Here is a 19,436-nt window from a genome sequence, read left to right on the forward strand (position 1 = left end):
AACACAATTTGCAGATTTGACCATGAATTCGCAGATTTCACTTTAAAAGCTCTCCTTCCCTTTCATTGGATCCAGAAGATCCTAGTCTTTTCTCTTCTTCCATAGTTTGGAATCAATGACCTGGAAAACTGGAAGAAAAGAAATTGTGGCATAGCAAATCAGGCCTGTTAGCATGAGTGTGCACTGTGAAGTTAATTAGCGGTTACGTCTCTAGGTTGGCAGTGTGCCTGCAACCACCAATTTGAAGGGTTTGGGATCTGTGCTCAGCCACTGCCTGATTGCTGTTCTGTCATGCCAGAGCCATGAGTGGGACCTAAATTTAGGAGCGCCAGCCTAGGCATCAGTTGGGAGGTTCACCATGTCTAGCTTTACCTGGCTCTCATCGCAACTTAAAAAAAAAAAATTATTATTAGAGGGCCATTGTTCAGCCGATGGGAGAGGGAGATGCAGGGCAGGGTGGGTCACAACTGGACGTTCTACTTAAGTTCGGATAAAGACAGCCTTGCATTCCTTGTTTGTGCTGTGCATTCCACCTGTCAAAGGTCCAGAAAATCATACCCATTATCTTTTGGAGCTGATGTTCCATTTTCACGGTTCTTGTTTTAGTTACCTCGGATTTCCCACGTGGTTTCCTAAAGTCAGCGTACAATTTTTACACCAAAGATAATGAGTGACCTGTCATCCTGGGACTTTGAAGTATAGGATTCTTTGAGTACACAGTATGGCCTGACCCATCACCTTTACCCGCATGCTAGGAGCTGTGCTGTTAGGGTAAAGCCAATTAATTGTTGCATGAAGTGAAAAGCGCTTACATATGGAATTCTGAGCAGTAACATTTAGTAACACTAAAATGGCATTGTGAAATTGGGGCATTATAAACCTTACCGACCACATCCAATTTTTGCCTGCCATTTTGGCTCCTCTCGACTCACCTTGAATATAAATTAAAAAATGAACTGGCTGCATTTGATTTTGAGTAAAGCTTTAACTTTCTGAAAGCGGAAGACCTGTAAGTGAATTTATGACCTATTTGAGGATAGAAGATCTTGAAGTTGGGGTGGAGTGTCTTTATTGAGTACCAATGATTTATAAGAAGAAAAACAAATCTCACTTGGCTGATGGTAGATGTGTTTGCTGTCATTTATAACATCATTGCAGATTAAAGTTGCTTTAAACAAGGTTCAAGTGGTCATAGAAAAAGGTTGGTCTGTACTACCAACCAGTATAGAAATTCTGATTGACGGAAATGTTCAAATTTTAACACAATTATGTAGATTGTAGTAATGGGAAAAAAACATCTTTCTGCGGTTCTGGCATATTCTGGTTTATATATCCAAAGAGATAGATGCTCATTTATTGTAGTTTCATCTATAAAAAGTGCTTAGGTGTTCAAAAATATTCCTGAACTATACAGTTTGCAGAAAGATATTTCTTTTTAGAACCGTGGATGGTAGAATGTAATCAAAACTTCAGGAAAAATGCTGCTTACTGAAACTGTTGATGAAATTCTTAACAATTTGCCTCATACTGAAGTCGAACATGGCTCAGGGTAAACGCAAGGAAAGTACACTATTAAAATGGTTTGCCTTTGCCGCACTGGGGATTTGCGAGGTTATTTGTTAAATTTGCTTAAGAGATGCTCTGTCTTTAAGATAGTTCGCATATTGCCTAGGAATATAATTTATAATTATGGTAATTATTTTTTAAAGATAAGATTCATTATTAGGAATTTAAAGATCATGAATAATTTTACATTGTGTTCTATAAGAAAATACTTTTATATGTCCTTATGTTGAAAAACTGAAATGTTTTAAACAACCTAGCAAATAATCCTGTTAATTTTTCCTACCCTGTTAAAATAACATTAATTGGAACTCTCTGTGTCAGCATTGCTGATCAGGTGGTTCATTCTTGGAAAAATAGTTCATTATTGGAAAATACTAGGATACCCTCACCCTACACAGTATTATTATTTTTTTTTCTGAGATGTTTTGAAATGCTCAGTGCATTCAGAATTTAAAAGGAATAGACAAGCAACACAGGGTGTAGCCTTTCTCACCAAGCTGAATGGATTTGCTCTGTAAATCCCTTTGTGGTCTTGGTGTGTCAGTTCCTGTCCCTGTGCCTCAGTGTCCTCACTCAACAATCTGGGATTGGAGCAGATTATTTGGGAGACTTCTTCCAGCTTCTCTACATCCTGACCCTCCACGTTCAAGAGGCTCTCGAAACTCGACCCGATAAAGTAGTCTTTTGGTTTATCTCCTTCTCCTCCTGGGTTCCTCGGCTGAGAAATTTTGCCACCACGCTTGAGGACTATTCTTGTCTCTTCTCTCCTTCTCACACCCACAGTTCACCGAGTCGCACTGGTTCTACTACTTAAATAGCTCAGGACCTTCCACTTCTCGCAGTCCTCACTGCCACGTGCTGATAGAAGCCACTGCGGTCATTCATTTCTTACTCCGTTGTAGTGCTTCTTCATTCCCATCACCCTTAGACCAAAGTCCAAACTCCTTATTGTAGCTTACAAGACCCTCCTTACCTCTGCCATCTCTCCCTACGCAGCCAACCAGCCATTTGTGCTGTTCTCAATTCTTCGAAGACACCATAGCCTTCCTCTCCTGGCTTTTCTATCTGCAGTTCCCTTTGGCTCATTCTTACTCAGCCCTACCCTCTCTTATCTCTACCCTAATTTCCAGTTGGCTAATGCTCTTCACCCTTCAGGTCTTATCTTGAAAGTCATTTCCTTAATATACTTAGACAAGGTTATTTTGTTTCTCCATAGCAACTTATGCTACTTCTGCTTTAACACATCGTTTTTGGATATAATTCCTACTGTTAATTGTCCATCTCCTTCTGTTAAGATGTGTGTTCCACGAGGGTAGAACTTGTCTGTCCTGTTCTTGGCGGTATCCTCGTCTCTTGGCACAGGGTCTGGCATATAGTAGACATTAAGTAAATACTGGCTGAATGAATACGTGGAGAAATAAGGAAAGAAAGGCAGAAAGGTAAAACCAAATGCATTTTCAATAAGAAAGAAAGCCCAGCATGCAACAGCTGTACCTTCTTCCTCTCCTTTCTTGCCTGCCTTCTCCCTACCTTCTACTCCAGGGACCTCTCCACCGATACAGGGTCTGTTTAAGTTATTTTATAATCTCAAAGGAAGTAATGGCTCTTCCTCTCGTTAACGTTATAGACCCTTTGTAGAGATATCCAACCAAATTTTTTTTCTAAGTTGAAGTTCCTCATTGCTCTTACTTTTATAAGAAGAGATAAGGCCCACATTTGATCTAGTTCAACTACATAGATGACTTTAGATTATCTTTTTCTGCTAGCAAAAATTGCCAGTCCAATAAATTTTGCTTAAAGCTTTGTTCACCTACCTTCTTGTCACTGCGGTGCTATATGTAATAGGAGTGACCCAGAGTGAATCGGTGTTCATGTCATTATTATCCTCAGTTGAGTATTTTTTTCTTCTATCTTGCTATCTAAAAGCACGGGCCTTTTGTCTCTTCCTGCTCATTTTTAAGATCGGCACAGAATTCCTTGGTATTGGATGGAGCGGAGAGAGCCTCAAGAAATACGTTCTAGTTGTAAAAGATGGTGCAATATCATATTGACTTTAAAAGTGGGCGAAGCCAGCCTAGTTGGCGCCAGTGTCTGTGTCTTTGCTTCTACTCAGGGAGGTGATGTTGCGTAGCTAGTTGAAGAGCAGGCTCTAGAATCAAAGCCCATTTCTGGAAATTTCTCTGTGATCGACCCAGAGCATACTTAACTTTTTTGGGCTCCCATTTTCTTAGCAATCAAAGTAGTGATATTACCCAGCTCTTATTCGTTTTCATGAAGATCAAATGAGGTACTGCATGTAAAGTGCTTAGCATGGTGTCTGGAACATATTCCGCACATGTCAACCGTTGTAAGTAGGTCTCTGGTGTTAGCATGAGACTTGCCTGGTTATAATTATTTGCATAAATGGAAGAAAAATGAAGAACAGTAGTAGTTTAGCTTTGCCAGAAAACACAAAGTGGTTTAAGGTGCCAAGTGCAAAGAGCCTTGGGCTGAGGGCCAGAACAACATGTTAATTCTGCCTCGGGCTAACTGCGCTACCGAGGGTCCAGCCACCAGCTCTCTGGGTCTGCATGTCCTGATTTAAGAGGAAGAAGTTTGCACCAGATCAGCTCTGTTGTCCTATTTTAATGTTAGTGTTTTATGAGCCCAGGAATGAGTCATGATTTCACTTTAAATACCTCACTGTTGTAGACACTGAATAAATATTTGCTAGTTTGAATAGAATCTGCTGACTTTAATCTCTGGAATGTAGATGATTTGAGTTTATGATTTTGAATTGTAATGACATAGAAAACAACGATGAGGATCTTGAGATTTAAAAAGAGGATATAAAATTCAAAGCTAGAGACAACTAAGCTATGCATTAGGGCTCCTGTAATAAAGTACCACCAACTAAGAGGCTTAAACAACAGAAATTTATAGTTTGACAGTTCTGGAGGCTGGAAGTCCAAAATCAAGTGTTTAGTAGAGCTGGTTCCTTCTGGGGACTCTGAGGCTCCTGTCCCAGCTTCTGGCGGGCTGCCGGCCATCTTTGGCATTCCTTGGCTCTGCCACATCACCCCACTCTCTGCCTGCATCTTCACATGGTGTTCTCTCTGTGTGCATATCTGTGTCCACATCCCCCCCTTTTTTAAAATAATGAATCTTGTCATATTGGGTTGGGGCCCCACCCTACTCTCATTTGACCTCAACAAATTACGTCTGGAATGACCAAGGTCGCATTCTGAGATACGGGGGTGGGGTTTCAACTTACAAAGTTTTAGGTGACGCAGTTCAGCTCACAGCAGACTGTTGATTCTGTCTGTCCTTTCAGTATAACTACCCATCTGTCCATCCTTCTATCCATCCTTCCTTCTCATAAACACATGGTGAGTGCAGGTGTATAAGTAACAGACAATTGTATGAGGAATTTCCTTTACAGATGGCTCTTTAAAGTTCGGCATAAATGGCCACGAGCTAATTCTCAGCAGTTAACCTTTTAATTTGTGGATTACTCTTTTGTTTCCATCTCATTTCTTTTTTCTCCCGTACTGTCTCTCTTTTTCTGTCCTTCCTAACTCTTTCCTCTTCCCCCAATTTACCTGGTTTTCCTTCTTCACTAAGCATTTCACTTGTTATAAGTAGAGAGCTCTGCCACCAGATGGAGCGCAAGGATTGGGAAAAGAAACTGAAATATGTTAGCCAACGTGGCTGTTTTTCACCATTTTATTTCAGGAAAAAGGCTGACGTAACGAGCCAGAAAGGAGGTTCCGAGATCGTGTGAATTTTACTTCTCCATATAACTTTTCTCCTCCTTTACTGTGGAAACAGACACCTGAGCTGAAATCTCGAAGAAAAATAAACTTCCAAAATGGGATGAATAAGGAGATTCTGATCGTGATAGCAGGATGAGATGTATCAGCAAGGTTCTCGGGCCAGAGGGGCACTTCCTGAAAGGGGAAAATTCAGAAGCCACAAAAGAAGGGAAATCTGTTAAGTTCAATAAAGCCGTAGAATGATATTAGTGAAATAAGGATCTTCGGCCATCATCTAACTCAGCGAGCAGTCTCCAACGGTGCCTGCAGCCCAAACGCAGCTTGCAAACCACCACTGCTCACAATGTGCTTCATTTAGCTTGATCAGGCTGTGTTGTCGTTATTATTATTATTATTACCAATTGCCAACATTAAAATAATCCTAGTATTTCACACAATCATTCAGATTTTAGGCTTCTTTTGGGAAAAAAAAATCTGAAAACCTGGCAATACTGGCTGACTTTTTTTTTTTTTTCTTGAAACGCTTTATTGTGGCTGTTTCTTTCGTTGAAACGTGTGATTTACAGTTTGACTCTGTCTCTTCCACCCTCTGTCGTATCACGCTGAAACTTTACCCTCATTTAAAATGTTACCCGCCTCTGCCTGGCTGTGAAAGGTATGTGATCCGTGACCCTGCTGCCCCGTTTAATGGAAAACACAAGGCCCAGAACGGGGAGCTGACGCTGACAGCTGGTTCAGAATCACACCTCCCCTGGGATCCCCCCTGAGCCGCGCCGCGGCCTCTGTGAATAGAACCTGCTGGAGAAAGAGCGAGACTGGTCACTGTGGAGGAGGGGTGCCGTTCACGCAGTCAGGAGGGAAGGCGAACGCTGAAAACGACGGTGAAAACTAAAAGCACCCGCCATTACTCAATTATAGAAAAAGCACCTAGAACCATACGTAGGCAAGTGAAAAAAAATAGGGGACCCTGCGGTAAACACCTTGCAGGAAACTTGGAGAGAATTTAAAAAGACATGATCAGAAGACCATCGGTCAGCAGTCGAAAGAAAGAAAGAAACTTAAATGACTTACCTGCAAGTTTGGGCAGTCTGGGGTAAACTCGTCCTTTAAGCCTTGGAAAGGTGATCGATGAGACCAGGTGATTAAGGAGACAAGGCAGCAATTGGATGGTTTATGAAGAGAATCAGAATGCCTTTGTGGGTACCTATGAAATGGCTGTCAGAGACCCCTTCCATCAGAACGCAGAACCAGCTGGTGAAAAGCGGGGGCGTAGGATGCTGCGATTCACAAGGGAGAAGCGGAGTTTTTTGCATGTCCCGGTGAAGATAACTGGGAGTATAAATGGGTGGGGCAGTCTCCCAGATGATTTACTGAGAGCTCGCTCTGTGCTAGACACTGCACTAAGAGGTTACCATGTGCCCAGCATCCCCCCCCAGCATCACTGACATCATCGCTTTTGTCATCCTGATTTTATAGACGAGACTGGGGACAGGAAAGATCAAGCAACTTTTCCAATTCGACTTAGCTCATAAATGAGAGTCCGGATTCAAATGCGGGCTCTTGAGCTACTGATTGTTAGTCTTTCCACTTAACCACCAAGGCTCTACTGCCCCCCGCCCAGACCCACCCCTGCCGGCCAAGCACGTGGCTTGGCCTAGTGAAAAATGCCTGGTGTGCCTGGAATCAAATTTGGGTGGCCTAGTGGTGAATGCAACAGCATGTCCCGGACCCAGTCTGAAGCAGTTATTGAAACACCGTTTTGGCTGAATGACATGTGACAAATTGGAAAGAACTAAACTGTTAATTTCTGGCATGTAACAAGTTTGTTTCAGAGGGTCACTAAACTAGAGGGCTGGCGGATTGTCCAAGAACCTTCAGGCTAGCAAAAATTGCCAGTCCAATAAATTTTGCTTAAAGCTTTGTTCACCTACCTTCTTGTCACTGCGGTGCTATATTTAATAGGAGCGACCCAGAGTGAATCGGTGTTCATGTCATCATTATCCTCAGTTGAGTATTTTTTTCTTCTATCTTGCTGTCTAAAAGCACAGGCCTTTCGTCCTCCTGGAATCTCTTAGGCTATCTCTTTATCTTAAGTGTTCTGAAGTTTCACGATGGTGTACTTTTAAAATGCATTGTCCTGGGCATTTGAAGAGCCTTTCTAATCTGAAGTCTCATCTCGTTAGGCCTAGGGCATTTTCTGAATTATTTCTTTGAGATTTTCTTCCTCTCTATTATCTCTATCTTTTTGGATTAACACATTCTCTATTGACCCCTAATTGTTTTATCTTTTCCTCTAATTTTCCATCTCTTTTTCTGTCTCCCAATTTCTTGGAGATTCCTTTGACTTTATTTTGGTCGTCATACTTTTTAATTCTCAAGGTATTTTTCTTGTCTTTCTCTCTTTTTCCCATAGATCCCTGTTTTTGTTTCATTGATCTAGAAACTCCATTTTCTTTTAACTCAGCATATTTGTGTGTGTGTGTGTGTGAGTGAAGAGAGAGAGAGAGAGAGATTGAGAGAGAGAGAGGGAGAGAGAGAGAGAGAGGGAGGGAGACTTAACAGAATAAACCTCTTCATCCAGTGGTTTACTTTTTTTTCTATTTGTTCTTTTCCATCTCTTTCCTTCATGTTAAAGACTATTCTCAAATGTCTGGTGATCCTCGGTCTCCCCTTATATTTAAAAGTGAAGTACTAGGAAGGTTGTATCTTTCTAATGGACCTCGAGATAATCATGCTAAGTAGCGAACTAACCCAGACAGAAAAAGTTGAAAACCACATATCTCTTATATGTGGGATATAAACATAAAAGCAACAGATGAATAGGACAAACAAACAGAGACTCAGGGACATGGACAATAGACTAGTGGTTACCAGAGGGTAGGGTTGGGGGGAGGAGGGAGGTGGGCGGGGTAAAAGGGGTCAAATATGTGGTGACAGAAAGAAATCTAACTATGGGAGGTGAACATGCAGTGTAAATATATATACGCCTTACTGTTAAAATGTACAGCTGAAACTTATGGGATTTCGTTAACCAATGTCATCATAAAAAAAGTAAAAAAAAAAAAAATGCACTGAGATGCTGGAGGCCTTCACCGTTAGGGCCTACCAGTCTCTTCTCTGCCGTTTAGTGTCTCCAGGGAAGAATCATGCAGCCTGCCGACTGAAAAGCTGGTGGCTGAGGTTGCAGGAACCTCACGTTTCTCTCGTAATGAAGATTCATGGTTTTGTGGGCCCCGACTTAGGGTTCACACCAAGAAGGGTTGCGAGTATCTATAAATATTTCCTTCCAGCCTAGGTCGTTTGTGTAAGTCCCCTGAGAGGTACCGTAAGCCTCACATGCATCTGTAAGAAGTGCGGCATTGCACCAGTGTGAGCTGCTCAGGTCGGATAAAGCCTTTCCTGGGCGAACAGCATCGTCAGCAGCTCCTTGCTATTCATTGCTTGGGGTGGGCAGAGGAAGCCAAGCTAAGAGGTGCTCAAGCTGCATGGCCTCCCCTAAATTTCTGTATCTTTGAATAAAGCACTTGGGGACTTACTGGGCACGAGTATTGTGTGTGTGCGTGTGTGCACATGTGGTCTCAGTTAGCTGTCATCCCTGGAAACGCTGCAGGTGGTCAGTGCTGATTCCTTTACAGGCAGACCTTCAGCCAGTCTCGGTTTTCAGGGCTTGGCCTTATTCCTTGTTTTCCAGGGCCATGGGACCCCCAGGTGTCGCCCTCAGGTGTCGTCTTGAGAGAATCGGCTGGTTTCTCTTCGGAACCCACTCTTTAAGTTACAACTTTCCTTATTTTGCTAAATCAGTCATCAATCACTTCTGTCTCCTTTCATATTCTAAAGATTTGTTGAAATTTGGCTGCTGTTATCTCCCCTGTCATTCTCTTGGTCTTTGGGGATAAACACATTTTTAAAATTCTATCGGTTTAGTGTTGTTTTGGGAGGTAGAGGAGATAAAGGCCTGTGATTAATTTAATGTTTACCTTGATATGTCTTTTGATTCTTTATCACAATTATAAGATCTTTAAGGTAAAGAACATGTTTTATATTTGTCATTTTTTTGTAGAGCACATAGTAGACACTCAATAAATAAGGGTTAACTGCACAAATGATCTGTGCTTTGAGGTCTCTCTGAAATGCAATTAATTTAGCCGCCGGTGTGATTATTTCCTCTGAGATGGTCTCAGGTTGATCTTGACACGAGGGAGGGGTATCGACTGCCACGTGCAGGGTTTTCACACTTACCCCCGTGACCGATGGAGGCCATTCCTTCCATTTTACTTGGTTATTTAATTTGTCAGCACTTTGCATTCATTCTTTCTTCGAAGGGGACATCTTTCTATTTTTCATAAGCGGACTTAGTTACTTAGTCTTCCACTGCCCTTCTTTTTCGTTTTAATAGGCAAAAATACTTTTTATTTATTATGAAATGATTATGTGTTCATTGTAGAAGAACTAGAAGATAGAAAAAGCAAAATAAGGGAAATGATTAAAAGTCCACTTAAGTCCAAAGATACTCACTGTTGACACTTCATACTGATTTGAAAATATATTTATCCTGCCCTTCGAGGTTGCCTCTCTGACTGTTTACAGTGGTCTGCCACACCCAGAGACCCGCTCCAAATATTGTTTCTCACACTCGGAAAAAACATACACACATATATGTATATGTTTTTCTTCCTGGTACTCAGCCTTCTGAGTTTAAATAGCAACACTAAACAAAAAGCTGTTTTTCTGTTACCATTTCCTGAATACCGACTAGCCTCGTGTTAGAACATTTTTTCCCTGCTTTTTACCTCGTTGTGGGCGACCTCTTCACAGGCCCCTGTGTCCTCGTTTCCTGCTTCTCTGCCTTTCTCGCCCTCCTCCTCCTCCTTTTAGCCACAACCAGTAACGAGAAATGCATTTTACACCACTGCCCAGTAAGAGTATATGCAATTGGAACAAAAACGTCTTAAAACACACACCCTTCATATATGCCATTGTTCTACATCATTAAAAATACGCTGGTTGTGATCCACAAAATTTGTGAGGCAGCCCAGTGGGTTGCAGCCTGCCTGCCATTGCCAAAATGATGGTTAATATGAACAGAGACTGAACTATAGGTTCATGCTTCCTTGTTCCCTCACTTACTTCATTTCATTACCGGAACTAAATAACATCATCTCGAAGTTAGAGAAAATAATTAGTAAGGGCTTCCCCATCTTAACACAGCAACAATGATCGTTTTTGTGATTCCTCACATACCCTCTTTGTCCCGTGCCTGTGTGGTCCTGTGGCCAGGAGGCCGGCTGTAAACCCAGTTTGTCTGGTCCCACCAGCATCTCCTGAGGAGTGTGCAGTCTCCCTGAGGTACGGATTTATTTGTCGAAAGCACTTTGACATTTACTTAGTACTTGGCCTTCAGCTAGAATGTTGACTGATTTTTATTGAACTCGCTAATAATCTTTTCATTAACCATTTTTGTTTCTAAGGAAAGAATCACTTGTGAATTTTGGGAAATCCAGTCGAGTACTAAGAAGACAGTAATGTTTATAATTCTACTATTCTAAGATAAATACAGTTAACAATTCATATGTTTCCTTCATATAATTTCCATGAAAGTATCGTTTTACATTGTGGCTATAATATTCCATGTACTATTTTATATTCTGATTTTTTTTAACTTAGCATTATACCCTAGGCATTTTCATTATTGAAATCATTTATCAAATACTATTTAAAAATTTATCTATTATTGGCAATTTAGGTAATTTCTACCTTAAGTAGTTTATTTTTTGTGTGTGTGTTACTATAAGATCTGCAGTAAACATTGAATGCTTAAATATGTACCTGCATTTTAAGTCACATCCTTGAGAAAGATTTTAAAAGTAGACTTACTAGGTCTACAGGTATGGAAACATTTGGGCCCTTGACACTGACCACTGAGTCACTTTTCAGAAAGGTTGGAATTCCGGAGAGGGCCATCATTTTTAAAGAAAGAAGGACTTAGATTTATTCAGCATCTACATTTAAGGAGGCTCAGAAGGGAGGGGCAGAGATTGGCAGTGTCAGAATGATGTTCCCGAAGATGTAGGTGAGACTTCAAAGCCAGGGCAGAAGATGATGTCACGTTCCCTGACACTGGAAGAAAATTAAATTGACGGGGTGGATGTGACCACGTTTGTGCCTACGGGCATCCAGGTGTGGGAGGAGCTGAGGAAGCTGAGGAAATACCACAGAAAGATTTTTATCCTCTTGGCCATTCTCTTCTTAGTCTGGGAGTAAGGATGGAGATAGGGAATAGGAGGGACATGGTGGTGACCCGGAATAACCCATGTAGGAAGTAAGACGGGGAATTGCTTAGTGACGCTTTCTATGAAGAGGTACCTGGAAAGTTTCTAGGTAACAGCGGCACTTTGGCTGAGCTGGGCCATCTTGCGTTTACGGTAGTACCGATCTGCAAAGTCCTCCGTGGCTTTTCTCGGGAATGCCTGATGCCTTAGTGTAGAAGCAAAGATTAGAATGGATGGGCTAATCTGGGCTGGGAATCTGCAGAGTGGCTGCGGAAGTTGGAAAAGGGGCAAAGGAAGTGAGGACCCTAGCAATAGTGTTGTTTTAGTGATGTATCACGGAATCCGGGCCACCAGAGGAAGGGCCTGTCAGGTTGATGGAACTAGATGAAGGAACATATTCTATATATTTATATTTGTAGCTCAGACCCTGAAATACAAGCTGGTTCCAAAAAAGTGGTGTTCATGACGTGACGGTGTTGGGGACAGGAAAAAGTTCCTGGATACCCCTGTTCTTGGAAGCTGGTCGTGGATCCACTGCACGGGTTCGGATCCGGAAGAAGGAGATTTGCAAACATTGAGAACCAAAGCTGCTACTGGAAGCCTTCACTATTTATTTTCAGCTGGAAGGAAGATGCTAATACGGGTTCAGACCAGCAGACTAAATAGATTGGTCTGCTACTGGGCTGCTTTGTGCTCCCTTCAAAGACTTATCCTAGACATGCTTCAAAGACACATGATGAAGAAAACACCCAGAGTAGTTTGTGTTGAGTCTAAGTGAGAATTTTAGTCTGTGCCCAGTTAAGTCAAGGATTGTTCTAGAGGACACTCTGAGGATGAAGAGAGCTTGGATTAATCTTATAAGTTTAGATTTGAAGGATCATCCAGGATAGAACCAGACCCTTCAAAAGGGCTGCTGGCAGAGGTGGCTCTGTTTGAGCCAGGGGTGGGTGCCACTGGTGAAGTTGGATGCTCACTTGAGGCCAAAGGACATGAGCCAAATGTAAGCAGTCAGCCCTGCTCAACGCGCCGCTGGGTTTTATGGTCATTTCTGGAGTTGGCGTTTGTCGGTATTACCAGTCAGAGCCATCATCACCCCTTTCTTCTCACCAACGCTGTTGAAAGGAAACGTCCAGAGGTTGTTTTTCCAAAGTCAGATGAAGTTTGTTTATGACATCAACTTGAATTTAAGTTGGCTCTTTGTAATTACTGAAGAAAAACCTCCCAATTGCCTTCTCCCCTCCCCACCCCTCCGCAACCCTCAACCTAATGCTAATCAAAATTGGTATTTGATTAACCTCTTAAAACATATTATTCAAATATGTCTTGAATGACTAAACTGATATTTGGATAAAATTAATTGCTGGAGGTGATGAACTCTTATGAATCACTGTGATTCACTCTGCCAGATCTCTCAAGCTACCCTGCTATATCTTGAGATGAAACAGACGCCAGGCACCAGAGCAGTACTTGAGAGGGTTAAATCTTTCGACACCGTCCTATGCAATGCAATTTATTGGATAAACTTGAGCCTCCTTGCTGCTTCTTTTCAATTGGGAATGCATTTTAATATTTCGGTTGCACTTTATGGATACATGTGTTGTCACATATCATCCTTTTTCTTTGAATTCCTTGTTAGAATGAAGAAAAAATTGTTCTTTGTTTGCTGTTATACATTGTCGATCATTGTTTAAAAGGACAAACACCTGATCTTGAGAGAAGGTTGCAAGGTAAAAGAACTGGAAAGTGTTCTCCATTGAAACTCAGCAATAGTTACAGCCTGTCACTGGAACTGTGGCATTGATCTGAGTGCCCCAAATTAAAAGTAACAGATAGCTGGTGGAGAAATCTGGAAGGATCACAACAATGATGATTTTGACATCATCAACCAAAAAGGAGAAGACATGAAACCAGAGTTATTTCTTCAGAAAGGAAAAAATTCAAGCTAGACTTAAATGCTGTCTTACAATATGTGAAGTCAGTTGTTATTCCAAAGATAGTGATTTATTATTTTTTTTATGTATTCTGTGGATAAAATCAAGGAAAATTGGTTTAAAATTGTAACAGAAGAGATTTAGGTTAAATGGGAAGAGGAACATTTTCCGACAGGAAAAGCAATGTGAACGCTGAGAAAATGTGTGGATTTCACTTCTCTAGTAAAAATCTCATCATTCTAGACATCACTAGACATCAGATTGAATAGTTTTACCCATTGGTAATAATCCAAAACTGAATTTTGTTCTCAAAATCTTGAGGTTTTATTATTCTGTCACTATTCAATTTTGTACTCTTAGAATGTCACTTTTATGGTGGTCTCTTCTTAGAAGCAAAACTACCTTTCTCAATGTGATTCTTAGAAAATAGGAACAGTATTCCATCATTGAATTAGCCATACCTGCTCTCATAATGAAATAGATATGTGAGAAGGTGCTGTGTTCTAAGCAAATATTTAAAATCCCAGTTGGAGAGTGAATTTTCTTAAAGTTGCTAGGAGAACAGGGCTTTTTAACTTGCTTTCTCTTAATTTGCTGTGTCTTAGCCCTCAAGTCCTTGTTATAACAGATGTTTCCTTTCTAAGACAGAAGATAGCTTATTAAGAAGACCTCAAATTCTATAGTTTGAGGGTAGGGGAAGCTCCAAGGAAAGAGCCCGTTTTGGGGGGGGGCCCTCAGATGTCACCACCTATTTATTGAGTTTGTATGACTTATGCCATGACATTCAGAGCCAAACCTCTTCAATTAAAGGAGTCGAGTATTTTATTTGTAAAAAGTTTTAAAAATTCATTATTTTGGTTCCCAGTATATTTTAGTCCTTCTATGACACCCTTAACCTCAATAATAAAGTTTATTATTTAAAAAACAAAACCAAGCACAACAAACTCAACAAAATAAATTATGATTCTAAATGTGATCTTCTCATACTGTGGATTGATAAAACTTAATTTCCCATAAAATAAAGATCAGACCATCTCACAATTTCTGAAAAGCAGATCTATTATACCTCCAAGGTATCAAAGTCAATTTTGACCTTACAGTGTCTTCCACTCGTTTAAAGATTTTAAAATTCATTTAAACATGAACGTTTCCTTTTAAATAAAACATTTGAAATGTAATTGGAAGTAAGATCAGGTTGCTTCCTAATGTAGCCTACACACTATCTAAATTGTTAAGAATCTATTTTGATGCCAAAGACAATTGTAACTTGAGATTGTTGATTCTCAAGTTCTCAGCCAAGTAACATATAAAGTAAGTTAAGAGCTTACCTTTAAGACAATTTGATCTTCAACAGGATGCCAAGGACACATAATGTGAAAAGGACAGTTTTTTTAAATCAATGGTGTTGGGAAAACTGGATATCTACAGGCATATACAAAAATCAACTCAAAGGGGATTAAAGACTTCAATGTAATACCTGAAACTGTAAAATTATTAGAAGAAAACAAGAAAAAAGCTTCCCGACATTAATAAAAAGCTTCTTGGCAATAATATTTTGGGTATGACTGCAAAAACATGGAAAACAAAAGCAAAATCATAACTAATGGGATTGCACCAAACTAAAAAGCTTTTGCACTGCAAAAGAAACAATCAACAAAATAAAGAGATGACCTGTGGAATAGAAGAAAACATACATCCGTTAGAGCATTAATATCCAAAAATACACAAGGAACTCAAATGACTCAATAGCAGGAAAACAAATAACCTGGATTAAAAATGGGCAAAAGGCCTGCATAGACATTTTTCCAAAGAAAACATGCAGATGGCCACCGGGTATATGACAAGACGATCATCAGTACTCATCAGGGAAATGCAGATCAAATCCACCATGGGATATCACCTCACATCTGTTAGGAGGACAATAACGAAAGGCAAAAGATAAGTGTTGGTGAGGATCTGGAGAAATGGGGATGCTTAAACGCTGTTGGTGGAACTGGAAATTAGTACAGTTATGATGGAAAACAGTATGGAGGTTCCTCAAAGAATTAAAGATAGAACTACCATCTGATCCAGGAATCCCACTTCTGGATGTATTTCCAAAGGAAATGAAATCAATAGCTTGAAGAGATATCTGCACTCCCAAGTTCTTTGTGGCATTATTCACAGTAGACAAGATCACAATCAATCTACATGTCCATCGACAGACGAATGGATAAAGCATATGTGATACACACACACACACACACACACACACACACACACACACACACACACACAATGGAAAATCAATCAGCCATAAAAAGAAGGAGTTCATGTCATTTGTGATATCATGGATGAACCTAAAAAAACATCAACACGCTAAATGAAATAAGCCAGGCACAGAAAGACAAATACTGAGTGATCTCACCTATATGTAGAATCTAAAAGAGTCAAACTCATCGAAGCGGAGAGTAGAAAGGTGGTTACTGGAAGTGGGGAGGTGGTGGAAATGCGGAGATGTTGGCCGGAGGGTACAAAGTCGCAGGCATAAGGTGAGCAAGTCTGGAGACCTGATGTGCAGCGTGATGCCGGTACTTAACACTCTACTGAATGCTGGAAATTTGCTCAAAGAGTATATTTCAGATGCTGTCATACACACAAAATGGTAATTATGTGAGTTGATGATATGTTAATTAGCTTGATTGTAGTAATCACTTTACTATGTATATTAAATCATCATGTTCTACAACTTAAATATGTACAATTCTTATTTTAAAAAGTCTTAAAATATGGTCCCTTTCTCGCTTTCTCAATTTTCCTCCTTGCTTTATCCTCAATTCCTTCCCCTATTTCTCTCTTTTATTTCTCTGTTACCATTATGTTTCTATAGTTGTGGTAGGGAACTGGGATGTAATTTTTAAATAAACTCTTCTATTTTTACATTTTTTTTTTTGGCTTGTGACAAAAGATTTGAATGCTTTCTTAAAAGAGTTATATATTTCCTTGACACATTTTTCTCCCTGTACTGAATTTGTGATTCATAAAAAGGAATTTTAAAAAGAACTTATCTTTCCCCTAGAATATAAATAAGCTATGTTTGTGGTTCACCCAATTTTTTGTTCTCTGATGGGTTAAATATAATTTCAGAGATGAGACAGTTTTCAGGCTGGCAAGTGTTTTCTCATCTGTTCAGAATTATAATCATTTACACTCTGCAACTGAGTTTTAGTGTCTAGGTAGAATGATTTGGTTGACCAAGTTCTGTTTTTTTCTGTCCTTCATTTGTTCTAGATACATTTCATATTGCTCTTCAGTCGACAAGGGAAATTACGGCTACAGAAATGGTACACGACTCTCCCTGACAAAGAAAGGAAAAGGATCACCCGGGAAATTATTCAGATTGTTCTCTCTCGTGGTCACAGGACAAGCAGTTTTATTGACTGGAAAGAGCTAAAACTTGTTTATAAAAGGTGTGAGTAACTTTATGAGAACTGAATTTCTCGTTACTGCTTTGGTTTGTTTATCCTGAACATTTTAGATTGCAACACCAATTTCATCATTTAGCGAAATCTTTGAAGACTGCAGCTCGAGTGTCTGTACCAATAGACCAACCAAGAAGGAACTCTCATTTATTGAAAGGCCTTTCATGTGCCAGATGGATATTAGTTACTTCCCCTACATGTTGCTAATGCACGTATGTATCCAGGAAATATCTTATGAGCACCTGCTGTATTCCCAGCACCATTCTAGTGGCTGTGGATACGGTAGTGAATAAGCACAGAACATTCCTACTCTCACGGATCTTACTCATTTGTTACGTAAACGAAACATTTTCAGTTAGTAATAAATATTATGGGAAAAACGCAGATTAGTATGGTACAGAGATGGCAGCTCTTTTTATTGTTATCATTACTCATATTTGCAGATGAAGAAACTGAAGCCACAGAAAGTTTAAGTAATTAGTCCGCAATCACAGTAATGAGTGGTAATCGTCAGAGCCAGAATTTAAACCCAGATCTGTCTGGCTTTAACGCCTGTATGTTCTCTCTTTATTGTACCTTTATTGCCATAGCAAGTCCATTCTGGAAAGGAACCTTGTTTATAGATGAGGAAACTGAGGCCCCCAAGAGATAAAGTAATTATGCCCATAAAGACCCAGTAACTGATGCCTAAGCCAGGACCAGAACACAGCTGGCCTGATCCTGCATACAGCATCCTTTTGCAACTTCCAGATGGAAACTATACACTAGAGAGGCTCTTGCAAGGGATATTTATAAAACCTGAAGGGGAAAGACAAAAGTAACCTCTGCAGACTATATTTAATGGATTAAATTACCATTAATCCATGGGCAAATGGAAGTGCCTGGGCAAAGCTCCTACAGCTGGATCCAAAGTCAAAACTTTTAGTACTTGTCAACAAGAAGCTTGCCCCTATTCTCTGCCTGCTAGTTCTCTAAAACTTTGGGTTCAATTGTATTTTCAACCATTGTGTAAAGAATAGGCTTCAGTGGTTCTCTCAACAGATAGTACACGTACTTGGAATATAACTGTGAACGAGGCAGAGACAGTACTTGCCTTTGGGAAGCCATTGATCTTGTTGGGGAGGGACAGACCACGGCATGGACAATGAAGAGACTAGATGCGCTGATGGGGGGAAGACATGGGATGCATAACCGGGGCATCTAATCTAGTCAGAGAAGATAGACATCTCCTGGAGGAATGTGCCATCCAAGCCCAGAACTTTAGGAGAAGTGAGAGTTAGCCATACGAATGGGGTAGGGAAGAGTATTTTAGGCAGAAGAAACACATGGGACTTGGCAAGCTGAGGATGGAGACACAGAATGGCTATAGACCAGTGCAAAGCGAGAGGGCGGGCCATTGGTCAAGGGTTTGGAGTTTAGAAAGGACAATCCACAAGCCAGAGAAGAGCATGAACAGACACCATGATTACTGTGGGCCAAAGGACTCTGTCCCTCTGATAAAATTTTATTGAGGAACTTTCACATAAATAACAGCAACAATCCAATCACCCAGTATTTTTATATATTTAGTTTCACATTTGGGGAAGATATAGGATGTGATGAATAATGATTTTATTCTTGGACTTTGAATGGGGGAGAGTCTCTGGAGAGCAGGAAGTAACTGCATATTCACTGGGGAAAAACATGCTCATGTTGTTTAATGGGTCATCGTATTTTTTTTTTCTTTTCAAGGTATGCTAGTTTATATTTTTGCTGTGCAATTGAAAATCAGGACAATGAGCTGTTGACACTAGAGACTGTGCATCGTTATGTGGAGTTGCTGGACAAATACTTTGGAAATGTAAGTGGCTGGTCTATTAAAATCCATGGGTCTTCATTTCAGCTCTTACTTCGGTTCTGTCTTTTGTCACATTCCTTCTCTCTCAAGTCTAAAATATGAATTGCATTTGTACCAAGGATCTAGATACAAGACTTTCCCTACTTTGGGTAGTTCTTAGTAAATGATAGATTTACAACTCAAGAGGCAGGAGGTGTTTCTATCTTTAGATCACAACCACACTAGAGACTTTGTTTCATGAACTAGAATTGAATCGTGAAGGATTCCTTAATATTAAGAGGTCCCATCTTCCTCATCGACTGTCATCTCTCTTCTCTTTTGAGTTTTTGTTGCATCTCTGGCTTCTTTGACTAAGTTACATGTATTCTTTAATGCTATTTATATCTAAGAAAAAAACATCATCAAACAAAACCAAAACCTTTTCCCTTCACATTGTTATTGCATCTCCTTGCATTTATTGCCAAGTACTATCTTATACGAGGTGCCCCAATTCTCTCCTTCTAAAAGACCACCTGCTCTTCCTACTCTCCTGCGTGTCCACTTAACTTTTTCTTCTGGAGATCCTTTTCAGGTGAATTTTTTTTTTTCACTTTCCTGATGACAGTCTTCTCTGGACT

At 40.2% G+C, this 19,436-nt stretch overlaps 1 protein-coding gene across 1 annotated transcript in view; it reads left to right on the forward strand.

Annotated features, from left to right (window-relative positions):
- Positions 1-19,436, forward strand: part of AP1S3 (adaptor related protein complex 1 subunit sigma 3) — a 56,120-nt gene that overhangs the window by 22,724 nt on the left and 13,960 nt on the right. The window contains exons 2-3 of the mRNA XM_039855277.1: positions 16,792-16,970; positions 18,714-18,822. Coding sequence (XP_039711211.1) covers positions 16,792-16,970; positions 18,714-18,822 — 288 coding nt within the window. The remainder of the gene's footprint in view (positions 1-16,791; positions 16,971-18,713; positions 18,823-19,436) is intronic.

Source organism: Pteropus medius, unplaced genomic scaffold (assembly GCF_902729225.1).
Source record: "Pteropus medius unplaced genomic scaffold, Ma_sr-lr_union100, whole genome shotgun sequence".
NCBI lineage: Eukaryota > Metazoa > Chordata > Mammalia > Chiroptera > Pteropodidae > Pteropus > Pteropus medius.